The sequence below is a fragment of the Suricata suricatta genome, chromosome 7 (assembly GCF_006229205.1).
Source record: "Suricata suricatta isolate VVHF042 chromosome 7, meerkat_22Aug2017_6uvM2_HiC, whole genome shotgun sequence".
Lineage (NCBI taxonomy): Eukaryota > Metazoa > Chordata > Mammalia > Carnivora > Herpestidae > Suricata > Suricata suricatta.
Window position 1 is genome coordinate 27,683,468 of NC_043706.1, and position 16,320 is coordinate 27,699,787.

Genomic DNA, 16,320 nt, shown 5'->3' on the forward strand with positions numbered 1-16,320 from the left:
GAAAAAACCTGGGGTATTGTCTAGTTCAACTGATGACTTTATATCTATTGTGCATGTCAAGAAGGTATCTCAGAGAGAGACAACCCAGCTTCTCCTTGTCTTGAATAGGGGTAGAAGTAGTGAGCAGTTCAGATTTCTCCCCGTTCCACCAGTGTACTCCTTTTGGACCAGTGAGGTAGGACAGCAGGTTCTCTGTATTCTATTGTAGGAACAAATATATCATCAAACAGGATTTCTGAACATGATGAACATGATGATGACAGAGCCTGTATTTCATCTGGCACCTCATTTGTGCAGTTTCATTGTTTTTATTCAGGTATTCTCAGCATCCTCTTTTCAAAATGAAACGTTATTGCATTCTAAATCTAAAAAATGAATTGTAAGTTCCTCTATTATAATATCTGTACTTTGACTTTTAACACTGGATAAGTGTTGGGGCGCCTGGGTGGCTCAGTCGGTTAAGCCTCCGGCTTCGGCTCAGGTCAGATCTCACGTTCGTGGGTTCGAGCCCCGCGTCAGGCTCTGTGCTGACGGCTAGCTCAGAGCCTGGAGCCTGCTTCCAGTTCTGTGTCTCCTTCTCTCTCTGCCCCTCCCCCTCTCATGCTCTGTCTCTCTCTGTATTAAAAATAAATAAAATATTAAAAAAATATTTTAAAAACACTGGATAAGTGTTAAATGTTTGTAAGAGAAATTGTTCTAATTGTTTAAGTAAACCTCCAGGCAGAGAACAATAGTCAAGAACGGAGACAGTCCTGTGAATAAAATATAGTTTTAAATAGATAGACTATAAATATTTCAGACAGGAAAAGGCTTCTTGATATCTTTTTAAGTTGGTCTTTGTGCATTAATTTAAGAAATCTAATTAACATATAATTTTTTTTAAGTCTTAAAGCCTTTACACAGTGGTTTGAGGAAAAAAATGTTAATTGTATTTAGTCTTGTGGTCTTCAGAGAAAATTTCATAAGCAAAGATGGTGATAGATTTTCAGAGACAGCAATCTTATATTAAAAAAGCCACCTTTTCCCAAGAAAGATTCTTTTGTATGGCAGAACCATTCTTTTGTTAGCAGAGCTAGATCATAAGGTTGATATTCTTATGAACACTGCATTAGGTCTTTCTCTGAATTCCAGTTTTTATAGTTGTAACATATGCTGGACTTGGTGGATGGTGTCTCCCAGGTTATAAACATTAGGACACAGAATAAGAGATTACCACTGTATCTTAAGCACACTTTGACATTTATTCCCAAATATTCCTCACTGGTTTTCTCTGACCTACCTCTATAGCATAAATGTAACTTTTGGTGTTTCTGAGGGGAGACACAGGAGAAAAAACCAAGCATAAAGATTAATATTTTAAAAACTCATCCTAGCTTAAATACTAAAGGAAGAGTTTGATTGTTTTTTTCCCCCAGCCTAAACTGGTTAACCATTTTGCTACTGTTGCCCTGTATTTACAGCAGCTCTATGTTCTGAATTGTTGTACACAGAAAACTTTTACCACCTTACATGAAGTGTCATTCCTCTCTTAAAATTCCTGTGAAACAGGTCCAAAATTAGACTGTCTTCAGGTTTCCTGTCAGGAAAAGCCTTTGGTTAGGCCCCTACTGACATTCTCAAACAGGATTTTTAAAGGTAGCCTTCAAAGGTGTTTTTTTTTCTTTGTCCTGAAAATGAATTTAACTCTTAAAATATATGCTGGCAATATCTAATAACTCAAGGGAAAAGGCATCAGCCCACTCACAGAGTAATTATTCTCTTCTTTCAGGTGTGTATTTAATTAGGACTTCCCCAAAGGATGTATTTGAGTATGGGCATAATTGGGGACGTTTAGAATAGGAGCAATAGCTTAAGTAAGCAGCAGATTCTTTAAAATAGTCACACAACAGAAGAAAATACATTTATATGTGGCTCAGGTGCTCTTTGAAAACTTAGAGATATGTCAGACTTGAAAAGTGTATTCTGAATCATTACAGTATGGATCTATTATGGAAGAAAAAGTATTAAGAATAGAGGTTGTGCTAAATATCTACTCTCAATTCTTTCAAACACGGAGCAGATTATTACTTGCTGACATAAAAAAAAATTTATGTTTATCTGATGATCTTAAGATATAAAAGGCTATATTTTCAAGCTTATAAAATAACATACATAAAATATATTTTAAAACTTATGTTCAATTTTCTGAATTTATACAGTTATATGCTGTATAAACTGTATTTTTTCTGGATATTTAAAAAGTACACCTATGAACTTTGTGTACATAATTTATATGTTTGTGTGTGTGTGTGTGTGTGTGTGTGTATACACTTTTAATTAGTGGAGTTAATAAACATAATTCTGGTACTTTTATAATGTAGGGTTAGGTAAATTTCCTGTACTCCAGATTAAATTGCAAACTCTATAGGAAATAGGCAGCAGAATAATCAGATTTTCTATGGAACTACAAAAATATTTCCATAGTTAAAAGACAGTAAAAATACATTGTTATACAAATATGAAATGTTTTAATAAAATTATAATTTTTAAAGTTGTTAGAGTGAGGTTGTACTTAAGGATAGTTCTTTATGAAATTTATTTTCTGGAGATTTAAAAAATATTTTCTCTTCTGAATGTTGATCATAACAGTATGAATCCAGAATAATAGAAGTTTATTTAAAAAGAAAAAAAAGGAAAGGCACAACTGCAGCAGCTACAGATGGGAGATATTGATTTGATCCACCTTCTCTTCCTAAATCCCTTCCAGTGTAGATGATACAACCCAGCTGTATCTGTACCCTTGCTTTTTGTTGTTGTTGTGACTAGAGGATTGTTTAATTGGCTCTAGAAGATAAAATGCCTCTAAAGGGATTTTATCCACTTGCTTTGAGATTTATAAGCTATAAGGGGTATATAGAAGAAAGCAGATTCAAGAGAGAGAAGTAGAAGTACCAGTTTAGGACTATTATAAAAAACATCTCTTCAGCAAAGTGGTGGTCTGATTTTCCCTTTCCCCTTTGACCTTATTTTTCAGAAAGAGAAAAAAACCCCCAGGTGACGTTCAGGGTACCATGAATTAGATTTATAAGACATAGCATTAGCAGTCATTCCTGTTTTTTGTAAATAGTGTACATTTATATAAGCAGTATTTATTACCTGAATGCAGATCAGCAGGGTTTTATATAATGATCATAGATTTGTTTTTAAATCTAATTTGAAAATCCAATTTGAGCTACCAAATTAAAATTAAGAGTAGTAATTAATACTAGTAATTTTTTAAAGTCAGTAACCTAGGACTTGAGAATTTGATTTACTTTTTGAATAATGTAACATTCTTTTGTAGATTTGCATAGTAAAATCACAGCTGTTAAACATCATAGGGAAGAGGTGGATTAAGTTTTTTGTACTTGTTTCTTCTATTTTATACTAGATTCTGTTCACCTTATAATGAATGAATGAGCCATCTTTGTTAAGAGAGGCCAATAAGGCTTATGTCAAAAGGACCTTTTTTAAAATTTTTTATCTTAGCAGCTGGTTCTTTTCTACTGTCTTGGCTTACTTTACATCTGGAAGAAGACTTCTTGCAGCTGGGAGCCATTTCATGTCTAATTCATGTCCCCCCATTCTTAAGAGAGAAAAAATTTTTGACAGTGCATGTCAAGCACACATTGAATGCTAACATTAACTGGTAATTTTAAAATATTCATTACAAATACTTTAATTTTGTATTCTGTCATTTTGTAATTCTTCTGTTGCTTATATATTCTAGCATGGTTTTTTTTCTATTTAGATCTATATATAATTACAAAAAAATAGTACTTTAATAAAAGCATAAATAATTTTATTTTGTTTATTCATTTTTCTAGCTTATCTCAAATATCTGATTCTGAAGTAGCTAATGTTAGCTAGTAAACACTTATTCAAAATTCACATTTCTGCCTTTTCTTTTAAAATATATTTGCTGATTTACCTACTATTTTGAATGATGTTAAAGTACACCAGAATTTTTGCCTGGAACCTGCTAAGGACAGTTGTGACACCCTAGAAAGTAAAGTGAGGTTGACAAAGAGTATGTTAAATATGTTTCCCTTTGTTTAATTTAGATTAAATGATCCTCTTTAAATTGAGGAAATGCCCCTGTAGGAACTCTAAATATAAAGAGAAAAGTAAGATCAAAAAGAACATTTTTATCTGTTGACACAGGTCTAATTCTTGAGGAATTTGTAATTCTGTCTTGATATGCCCCCCCCCCCCAGCTTTGGCATTGAAATTCTTCTGTGTGGTGTGCTTGAAAGGAATCCCATCCTGCCTGTGTCTGTGGAGGCTCCTGGCCCCGTGTGTTTGGTCAACAAGCAACAGTGGGTGGTCGGGCTGCAGTGCAGGACAAGGGCCCGCTGTGCGCAGGAAAATGTGTTCAAAGGTGTTTAAGGGCAGTAAGGAAGTCGGCCACCCTTCTGAGATTCCGGGGGCTATAGATCAGTGTTCTCCACACTATTGTAGACTGTGAGAAAACTTGCTGCAGGAGGCACGAAGGATGAGAAAATATAGTAAACTTATTCACCTGGTTCCACATCTGCAGGCTTCCCTTCAGAGAGGACTCTCTGCCCTTTATGTTGTATGGTCTGTTAAACAAATATTGACTAGTATTTGCATTGAAAATAGGAAAAACTTGCATAGCTTGAGTTGAAAGAATTTGATTGATACATGGTAAGGTTTCTTGGAACTCTTTTGGAGTCCTAGGTACAATAAGCAATTTCTACAAAGTCAACTTCATTATCAGTTTTTTTCCCCCCTTAGGAATCAATGTTTTAATGTAAACCATTAAGTTTTTGGGCTTTGGGGAAGATCTTTTCAGATCTATAGGTTACCATACAGCTGACGACTTTTTATCTAGTAGAAATCTCACAGTTGGGAAAAATTAGCAAATGTTTCGATTTGTTAAGAGCAAATTGTGAAAGGTTGTTTATTTTCTTTTAGTAAAGTAATACATTTTAAACTTTGGATTATTTCTACACTGCAGCCCTATTCTTTTAGTGAAGTAACTAGGATTATTTTATTAGTGTTTTATAGAAAATAACTTCTGCAGGTTTTGAAAACAGATTTTTTTCTTTTTCTCTTAATTAAAACAAATTTTCTGTTCTGTTTATAGTATTACAAAAAGCGTTTTTCTAATTTTATGTTTGTTTACAGTTCATTAAATTTCTCCTACATACTCACAATTAGAAAAATTTCCTTTTGGAAATACTGCTTGTAAGGTATAGAAGCTTTAACTAGAGAAATAAAACATAGATTTTTGATTTTCAGTAGTTAAGAAACTTAGTCATTATTATTTTTTAAAGTTTTAAGTGTTTTAAAGTTTTTCCCCCCCAATATGCTTCTTCTAGGCATCTGTAGATAAGCCATGTGTCTTTCCTGTGATATATTGGTAAAACTATAACTCAAACACTAATTTGTAAAATTTAGAAGACATGGCTATACCCTTTTAGTTCTGGGATTTTGTTTTTGTCATTTTTCCTGTAAATTCCACATAGGATTTTAGAAGTAGAAGTCCTAAATTATTGGTTCTCATGCTATTGGGTATGTTTCTATATGGAATTTTGTCTCCAGAGTAGTCTTTACACTCTAGTTATTCCCCAGATAACTGTGTAGAGCCAAATAATTTTGATCTCACAAGCATTTATTCATTTGAGTATATTTATTGGTTACCTTGTTCATGTCTTTAAAAGAGCAAAACTGTAAGTTCCATAATAAAAATAGGTTTCACCATTAGTTTTTTGTTTTCTTTATTATTTTCTTTTATACTTTCCATTTAAAGCTTAATTTTTACATTTGCTTTCTGTGTAGAGGCAGATTTTTATACATTTATATAACAGCAGTAATCAGTGTCCTAAATTGTAGGAATAGTGAGAAAAATAACATATTTTCCATTTTGTTCTCAGTGATGATTTAAAGTTTCAGATTTAAACTTCATACCATAGAATCATTATTTTACAGCCAAAAAAATACTTTAAAAATTTTATAGTTTTAAGCCCTGATTTAAAAAAAAATTTTTTTTTTGGTCTTTATTTTATTTTGAGAGACAGAGAGTGAGCAGAGGAGGGGCAGAGAGAGAGGGTGACACAGAATCCAAAGCAGGCTCCAGGCTCTGAGCTCAGCACAGAGCCCTATGTGGGGCTTGAACCCATGAACTGTGAGATCATGACCTGAGCTGATGTTGGACACTTAACCAACTGAGCCACCCAGGAGTCCCTCAAGCCCTGATTTTTAGAGGTGATGAAGCATTGGCCTATTATGACTCCTTAAGCTAGCTGTAGAGTCCCATTCCAGTTGTATAACCATGAGAATCTTGAGTTAATCCCTGCCTCAAATCTCAAATATAGTGAACAGTTTGTTAGTATTAGCACAATTGAAGCCAGAAAGTTATAACTGTTAATCAAGGCTGTAATTCTACTTAAAAATTTTTTCATCTAGAAAAAATTGTCAGAACAGTTCATTTCTGGAGAAAATTTACTGTCAAGAAAAAAATGATTTCTCATTACCTAATACAGCATTGAGAAAGACATAGTCAAACACAATTTTACAAAAACTTTAATCTCTGTCACCTGCAAAATGTTCCATTGCAAGCTAAAATTCTAATGAAAGAACTAAAGTTGTGTGTATACAGTTGAACACCATCCTGTATTCAGATTGTCAGGGAAAACTCTCAAGTAAGTAACATATAAGTTTCAGTTGCACATAATGTCAGAGGATGGTATTATGAAACTTCCTAATTATTCTCATTTAATAAACATGTTTTGTATAAATGTCTCATATTGTGTTGCAAAACAATTGAGAAAATACTCTGATTTCTTGTAAGATATTTTAAAGCCTTTTGTTGATTTGATGTTACAGAAATAGTTTTTCTCATTTTTTTCTGTTTTCTTTTTCCTTATTGTCAAAATCACTTCATATTTGTAATAATTTTATAAAGTAGGAATTCCATGTCATGTAATCTAAGTTTAAAAGGGCTGTCAGAATCCTCAAGGATTTATTTCTTTTGACACTATCATTTCTGACAACTGAGATTTAAAATGTTTAATTTTCTCTTCAAAGGATAATCTTCCTAATTCCCTCTAAAATAACTGATCATAAGACCTTTTCTTTGACAAAAAAAAAGAAGAAGAAAAAATGTTAGAGAAACCAATTTCTGAATATAATGCCTACTGTTGAGTTTTCAGGGTTGATGCATGTGTGTGGTGCTGAAGCGCTATCTTCTGGTCATTCAGCAAAAATTCGTCTTACAGATTTGTTCCAGATGCTGGTTTCTCCTGAGGCCGTATATGCTGGTTTAGCTCTCATATGCTGTGCTATACTTGATGGTAATTTGACACCACCAGTTAAGAAGTCAATTCATGTTAAACTTTCTTTTCCTGATGTTACAGAAAATGATGATATGGTTTCTAATAGGAGAAAAGCATATTCATAGTATGTTAGCAAAGGGGAAGATAAGTTAGTGCTTTAACATTTTCAGAATTCCAAGATTTACTTAAACTTCATAAATGACTTAGAATTAAACCATTTAAATTAAAGTTGTAAAGATCAGTTATGGGGAAAATCTTTTTTCTGAGGATCTATTTGAACAATGATAATTATATTTTTTTGTAGGAATGGTACATAGTGTATTTTTAGGAAACTAGGAAGTGTTTTTGTTCTTAATTAAAAATGTATAGTTCTGAAACCTTGAAGAGCAACTTGTAACATTTTCAAATTAAAACATTCTTTGTACCGTTTTACATAAAATTTTATTTATATTATATTATAATTTTTATGTAAATACTTACTGTGATGCTGAATAAGTTTGGTCTTCTTTAAATTTCCTATTAAAGTATGTCAGAAAATTGATACTATGATACTAATTTCCTGAATTCTACAGTTAATAGCATGGCAACTGTATAACTGCAAAGGAAAATGTCATAAATCACTAAAAGCTTCTATACACAACTTCTTTAATACAGAAAACAATCAGTTATGAAAAGACTGTTTCTCCATTGTATTTTTTTTACTCTGTATCACATCTCATTTATTTTGTTTTTCAAAGTAGAAATACAGGTAAATAAAGTATTTAGCCCAGTAGTAGAAACGTAGTATGTCTTCAATAAAATTCTATTCCACTAAAAAATCTGTTCAAATGATTTAATTTCTATTTTTACAAACCCTACCTTAGTAGAATTTGTGAGAATACAAGGAGATAGTTCATGTTCATATTAGTATCATGTTAAGTGGCTTATGTTAGGAGGAGATTGTGAAGGCAGGTTCTCTATAGCATGGTTTTACTGTATTTTATTTATTGATTGTTTTATTTTCTGCCTCCACTACCAGATGTAAACACTTTGAGAGCAGGGCCTTGTCGCCCTGTCTGTTATTCATCACTTTATCCTCAGGGTCTAGTTACTGACACATAGGAAGTGCTCAATAAATACTTGTTCAGTGTTACTGAATAACCAACTTTATCAGTGGCATTAGAGGTGTTTTATCTTTTGCATCTGAAAACAAATCTATAAGCTTTTATTTTTCAATTAAGTTATAAAAGAAGGAATAGAGTTTTTATTGAATAATTTAGTGTCAGTCACTCAGTATATATTAAGGGAGTTATTTGCAAAAGATCCAGTGATTGTGGACAGAGATATAATATTTAACTCTTATACCTCATAATATAGTATTTTGATTTGGAAATAGGAGAAACTTGACTGTTAATGAACAATAGAAGGTAGAATGTCAAATCAATTCAATTATGTTACTTTCCATGGGTATCAGAAGGCAGAGAAGATAGGTAACACTTTGAGTTGGAGTAAGAGGTGACTTCATGGAGCAGCTGGTATTGAAATTGCATTTTAAAGGTTTTTTTTTTATGTTTTTTATTTATTTTTGAGAGACACAGAGAGATAGCATGAGCAGGGGAGTGTCAGAGAGAGAGAGGGAGACACAGAATCCAAAGCAGGCTCCAGGCTCTGAGCTGTCAGCACAGAGCCTGATGCAGGGCTTGAACCCCCGAACCATGAAATCATGACCTGAACCGAAGTCCAACGCCCAACCGAGACACCCAGTCACCCCTCAAGTTGCATTTTTAAGTGTAAGAGTTTAAGTGGGTGGACAGGAAGGATAAGTAAGGCTTTTCAGGTGGAGAAGATAGGAAAAAAGGCAGAAAAATGTAAGATTCATTTTCATAGGGAAAATATAAGTGTCCTATGCATGGTGAATACTCTGTAAATGTGTGGAATTCAGTTTGTTTTTAACATCTTTAGATGCGCAACTAAAGAGCTCAAAGTGGTGGTAATAGATGCCTCTATAGACTGACAAGGCAAATTTACCACTTAAAGCCAAGGTCTTACTAACTCATTTAGCCACATGGGGTACTAGTAGTTCTTGAGATCCATTTTAGGAAAAAATGTTTCCTGGTTCTTAGAATAATTTGGGTTGGATTTCTTTCTTTCTTTAATTTTTTTTTAATGTTTGTTTATTTTTGAGAGAGAGAAACAGAGTGAGCGGGGGAGGGGCAGAGAGGGAGGGAGACCCAATCTGAAGCAGCCTCCAGGGTCTGAGCTGTTAGCACAGAGCCTGGTGGAGCGCAAATTCACAGACTGCGAGATCATGACCTGAGCCTAAGCCAGACACTTTTAACCCACTGAGCCACCCAGGCGCTCCTGGGTTGGATTTCTAAGGGTTTTCTGCAAGACTTTGAGAAGAGAATCGAGAAAGCACTATTACAGTGACATTAATCTAGACAGGAAAGAGAGTTTCTTCTGGACAGTAGTAAAATGTTAGGCTTCTGGAATATTAACAGTGTGAGATGAGAAGGATCCAAATTTGGTGGCTGGCATCAGGAATAAAAATAGGGAATCAAATCTCACATACTAAACAAAGAAATCATAGGATTTGGAGATTTAAATTTTACAGGAAAGTCAAAGATATGCTCTAAGTCTGCTCTATTAAAAGAGTCAGAACTCCGTGACTTCCAAGTGTCAAGTTTTTCAAAAAAGAATTTCTCATCCTGATTTATATTTGTAGACCTCCTCCCACCCTTGCCCCTGCCAGTTTTGCTAAACATTTCTTCTAAAATGAAGCATAAGTTTCTTTCATGGTTTGTTACATCTCTGTAGTAAGCCAAAGAAATGGATTGAATTCTACAAATCTGTCATGGTAGGAATGACTTTTAAAAGCTATTTAGAGGGACGTCTCTCTCTCTCTCTCTCTGCCTCTCAAAAATTAAATAAACATTTTAAGCAAAAAATAGAAATAAAAAATGAAAGAGAAAATATTTTTGATTTTGCTTAGTAAACATTTTATTTAAAAGAATGGAACAATTGATCAAGAAGTAACTCTGAGAAGCAATCCATTCATTCTATCAACTAAGTAAGAATATACGGAAATGTCACCTGTCTTCTAGGTACCCCAAGCCCTCACAGTCCCATGCTGGACCTGGACAGTGATACGCGTCCCTTGGTGTCGGGTCATCGTAGTCAGACAGCGTCATTGAAGAGGGGCAGCAGCTTTCAGTCCGGTCGAGATGACAGTAAGTAATCTCTCTGTACCCCTACTTTGTCTTTTAAATTTGTACTTGGATAATTTCAGACATTTTTCTCTTGGAAATTTTCCTAATTAGTTGTGTTGCTTTTGCTAAGTATTAACCATCCTTCACAGGTACATTCAACATATAAAGTCTGCTTTTATTTTTCCTGTGGTTGACTTTTAAAAAATAAGCCACAGAAGATATTTTGTGAGAATTTCTTTAAGATGACATTTGTTTTTTGCTTTTTTATTTTTTATTTTATTTTTTTACATTTATTTATTTTTGAGAGACAGAGAGAGACAGAGCGTGAACAGGGGAGGGGCAGAGAGAGAAAGAGACACAGAACCTGAAGTAGGCCCCAGGCTCTGAGCCAGCGGGTCAGCACAGAGTCCAGTGCGGGGCTCCAACCCACAAACCATGAGGTCATGACCTGAGCTGGAGTCAGACAAAAACCGACTGCGCCACCAAGGGGCCCTTAAGATGACATTTGTAACAAAAGTAATCTCTATAGTCAGCACAGAGTAACACCTTTTTTATGCATTTTAAAACTTGGTTTAGAAAGAAGGGTTGATAATATATTAATTACTTGTCATTTTTCCTGTGAATTAAGCATCTTAAATTGTAACAATGTTACATTTCCTTTCTAAAGTTGATATTTACCTGTTGTTTATTTACCTGTGTGAGATACAAAATATATTGGTTATAATGCATTTGGGCACCAATTAAATGCTCTTGGTCACTGGTTATTTATAACCTCAATAACAAATCTAAGAAATCCAAATAGGGTGGGGCTCCCGGCTGGTTCAGTTAGTAGAACATGCAACTCTTGTCTTGGGGCTGGGAATTTAAACCACACGTTGGGTGTAGAGATTACTTAAGAAGAAAATCTTTTTTTTTTTTTTTTTAAAGAAATCCAAATAGGCTAATAGAAGTATCTTACTTTATATTAAATGCAAATACCTCAAAGTTTATTTTAAAGTATTTTATGTTATTCTTATAAGTGTAAGGATGCAGGTTTGAGACAATAGAAGGGCACACATTGCCCAAGGCAGGAGGGACCACTCTTGTAATACCCTTAACATTCCTAAGGGCAGGCCTAGAAATAGAAGCTATAGATAATCAGTTATTGCTTAACACTCTAAACCTGTCAAATAATAATTGGATCACTGTACCTATGTCACAATTTCCTGTAACTCCCCCTTCCCAAACTCATAAAAGCCCTGCCCCACCTTTGTTCGGGGCTCTCAGCATGGATCCACCACGCCAGTAAAGTCTGTGAGCCCGAGTTTTGGCCCCGGCGAGCCTAAGCCCGTAATAAAGCCCTTTGCTTTTGCATGCGTGACTCGGTCTCCCTGGCGGTTTCTGGTTTTTGGGGATGATAAAGAGATCTTGGGTATTACATAAGTATTGGAGTTTACTTTTTAACAAAATGTTTTTAATGTTTATTTTTGAGAGACAGAGAGACACAGAACATGAATGAGGTACGGCAGAGAGAGGGAGACACAGAATCTGAAGCAGGCTACAGGCTCTGAGCTGTCTGCATAGACCCTGACATGGGGCTCGAACCCACGAACTGTGAGATCATGAACTGAGCTGAATCAGACACTTAACTGACTAAGCCACCCAGGCGCCCCTCTGTGTTTTTTTTAAAAAGAAATTTTTTTTATGTTGGTGAGAAGACAGTGCTGCTTATTTTTCTTTGGAGTGATGGTATTCTCCATGACAGACTGATCTTTGAGAGCCAGTAGTTGTAAATAGAATCTCTATATACTATATATATGTAGAATACATGGATATGCATCAAGCCAGCCACTCAGAGAGCTTGTTCAGAAACAGAGACAACAGGGACTTGGTTCAGCATAGGGTGTTTTCACTTTAATTTCCCAGCAAAAAGTCTTGCAAAGAATATTGAGATAAGGATACTAGTTGAGGGCCTCACAGTAGTGTTATATAAGTAATGATCAGTAGAACTGCATGGAGGAGCTCAAACTTTTGAAACGCTAATTTGGGGAAATATATCTAAGTCTACTTGCCACCACATGAGGCAGGTCTTTCAGTGTTTCAGTTTTTAGATTTTCTTCTCCTGTTTCTTTCCTTATCATTGGCCCATCATGCACTGAGCTTTGGTCTGTGCTATATAGCATGCTGCATGTTATTTGGAAAACAGTGCTTATCTGTATTTGGTTTGTCTGTTTCAGCTTTGTCTCAAGATGAAAAATACCTCTAATCTTGTTAGACTCCTATCATTATCATTAGGACTCCTTTCATTGGTCCTCTGTTCAATTGTAGACTCCATGAAGGCAAAGACCTGCCCTGTTTATTCAATATTAGTGGTGAGCATCTTAGATAGATGTTATGATATAGGCACAGGATTAAGACACAGGACACTTAATAAATATTGGCCAAATAGACAAGTACAATTTGTAATGCACCGCTACATAAAAAACCATGTCTTTCACATATGCGACAACTGAATTTAAAGCTTTTCCCCACAACTCATAGACTAAGGACTAATAAATATACTAAGAGGTAAAGAGACTCTCTAGGCCACAGAAAGGAAGGCTTTTAAGTATATAAAGGTAGGTATTAAACGCATTTATAATAAAAAATTTTAAAAAGGCTATGTAAGAACAGTGGAATACCAGTTTGCCAAAATCCCAAAATTTTTACTGTTTTAGGTTTTATGTATTTGGTTTGTTCATTGGTAAGATTATAAGGAAGCTTATGTTTATGTGTGTGGCTGGTGGGTGTGTAAAGAATCCCTGTAGAGGTCAGTTTGGTCAGTTTAATAATATTTATCAAAATCACAACTCCATGTACTCTTGGACCCAGCAGTTCTTGTTCTGAGAATTTATTCTACACTGATAATTGCACATGTGCTAAATGTTGTAGGTAAAAAGTTATTGGTTAAAGCACTTATTTTATTTGTTTTGTTTTTTGAAGCTCTAATTTAACTGACAAAACATTGGAAACAGTCTTGTCCATTAAAAAGGAATTTTAAAAAATGTCATATATACATAATAGCAAATACAGTTGACCCTTGAACAACACTGGTTTCAACTTCGTACGTCTACTTATATATAGATTTTGTTCAATACTTATATTGGAAAGTTTTTTGGAGACTTGTGACAATTAGAAAAAACTCTAAGATGAACCAGGTAGCCTAGAAATACAGAAAAAATTTAAAAAGTATTATTGTAAGAATACAATATATAATACATATAACACATATAATATGTATTAATTGACTGCTTTATGTAATTGGTAAGTTTCCTGGCTAACAGTGGGCTATTAATAGTTCAGTTTTTGGGGAGTCAGAACTTATTCAAAGATTTTCAACTGTGCAGGAGGTCGGTATCTCTAACCTCTATGTTGTTTAAGTCTCAATTGTACTATGTAACTGTGGAAGAAAACAAAAACATATACAAATAGGAAAGAACTTCAGGATCCACTGTTAAATGAAAAAAGTGCTAAGCGTCAAAAGATTGTGTTGAGTATGGTTTCATTTGTGTAAAAGGACATTTGGGTAAGAAGAGAATATGTATTTATATTTGTTTGTGTATATAAAAGACATTTCAGAAAGATTCACAAATGACTAATAACTGGTTTCTTATAGCTGCAGCTGGGAACTGGGCAAATGGGGAATGAGTGGGAGATAGACTTCATTCTGTATATCTTTTAAGTTTTCTAGCCATATGTAGTCTTTTTAGAATATTATGAAACACTTAAAATAAGTCATCTGCCCCCCGCCCCTCCCCCCACTATGCTATAATTACATCAGTAATTTTAGCAACAAAACTTTTTGCCTAGGAGTAATTTGAAGGGAAGCTGACAGTTGATGAAGGAGTTAACAAAGTTCTCTTAATCTGACTGGTCTTTGAAATTGCTGAATAGAAGTTAGAAGTTGACCCCAGAAGTTCTCTTGATCATTGTTGTGAAACTGGACAGTGGGGATGTCTCTACCTCTTCCTGCTGGAGGATGTGAAACAAAACAGCAGGGCCAGGAAGCAAGCCATGGAGGAAGGACAAAACAGGAAAGAATATGAGAAAGAAAAAGGAAAGAGATTGGAAGTGATTAATGCTCATTGAATTACTAATTTGTTTTTATTCAATTGAACTTATATCCCTAAGAAATCTATATGATATTATTTCCTACTTGCTACAATAACTGCATTAAATGATATGTAACCCAAGAGACTTCAATATTTTTATTTTTTCTTGAATTTCTTTGTCCTGGGAAGTTATTCATTATATGAGGATACTGTTATACCCAAGATTTCTTTATTGTCCCCAAAAACCAGAAACCGCCAGGGAGACCGACTCACGCATGCAAAAGCAAAGGGCGGGGTCTAAACTCGGGCTCACAGACTTTACCGGCAGCATGGTGGATCCATGCTGAGAGCCCCAAACAAAGGTGGGGCAGGGCTTTTATGAGTTTGGGAAGGGGGAGTTACAGGAATCCAATTATTATTGACAGCAGGTTTATCCAATTACAACATTTAGAGTGTTAACTAATCACAGAGTAGACCCAGGACCCAGGACCCTCACATAGGGTATAACTAGCCTTAAGCAATAGGCCTGCCCTTAGGAATGTTAAGGGTATTACTAGGGTGGTCCCTCTTGCCTTGGGCAATGTGTGCCCTTCTATCTCTCAAACCTGAGTCCTTACAATACTTGAATATGTTCCTTTATACAAGGTGAAAATTCAATAATGAATCAAGTTATCATAGTGGCTTTTCCTTTTTTTTTTATTTTTTAAATGTTTATAAATACTTTTTTGAGAGAGAGAGTGAGAGATAGAGAGCACATGGCACAAGCTGGGAAGGGGCAGAGAGAGAGGGAGACTCAGGATTTGAAGCAGGTTCCAGGCTCTAGGTTGTCAACATAGAGCTGGATGTGGGGCTCAAACTCAAGAACTGTGAAATCATGACCTGAGCCAAAGTCAGACACTTTAACTCCCTATATAGAGGCATTTCCAGCTGGTTGATACTTGTCTCAAATTAAGGCTAATTGGCCTTGCATTCCCTGACTTTGTCTTACTTTGCTGTTTGAGGGTAGGACTTTTGGGGGCAAGTAGAACATCCTGAACACAAGATTGAAAAGCCAAAGCATTCTCCTTGCTTCTCCTGCTGTGCCCTCCAGACCAGTCTGCTGTGCCCCTTTGAGAAAAACAGGGACCTCTGGTTAAAGTGTATTCTGTGTTGGCAGGCTTTGGTAGTGTGATATGGAAATTAACATATTGGTCTATCAGCAAATTAAAGCTCTGTGGCCAAATTGGGACAAAATGCAACATATTTTTTAGGTGAGGGAGCAGTAATATGTTCAAACTGACTTTTATTCTTGATTCAAAGTATACTCATAGCATTTTCCCCCTTTAGCATGGAGGTACAAGACTCCTCACCGTGTGGCATTTGTTGAAAAATTGACCAAGCTCGTTTTAAGTCAGCTGCCTAACTTCTGGAAACTCTGGATTTCATATGTTAATGGAAGCCTTTTCAGTGAGGTATGAATACAAATTTGACTGTGGATGTTGCTAAGTCATTGTGAATTAATTTCTAGTCTTAATAAATTTTATATTTCAAAGTGACTTCAAAACTTTAGAGGGCCAAAGCCTACTAATATTTTCAGATATTTTAAGTTTAATTAAGAGCTCTAGAAAGCTCTAATACTGTAATGCCCAGAATTTGGGAGTCCCCCAGAAATGAACCACCAGAGTCCAGAGTCAAAGCCAAAAAGCAAGGGTCGTTTATTGCAGGTTCGAACCTGGGCCTCTGCTCACTCCAAGCTGGTGGAAC

At 35.1% G+C, this 16,320-nt stretch overlaps 1 protein-coding gene across 4 annotated transcripts in view; it reads left to right on the forward strand.

Moving 5' to 3' along the window:
- The window catches only part of EXOC2 (exocyst complex component 2), a 264,990-nt gene that overhangs the window by 114,183 nt on the left and 134,487 nt on the right, over positions 1-16,320 (forward strand). For all 4 annotated transcript variants that reach the window (XM_029944254.1, XM_029944253.1, XM_029944256.1 and 1 more), the window contains 2 exons: positions 10,403-10,528; positions 15,904-16,028. In XM_029944254.1, coding sequence (XP_029800114.1) covers positions 10,403-10,528; positions 15,904-16,028 — 251 coding nt within the window. The remainder of the gene's footprint in view (positions 1-10,402; positions 10,529-15,903; positions 16,029-16,320) is intronic.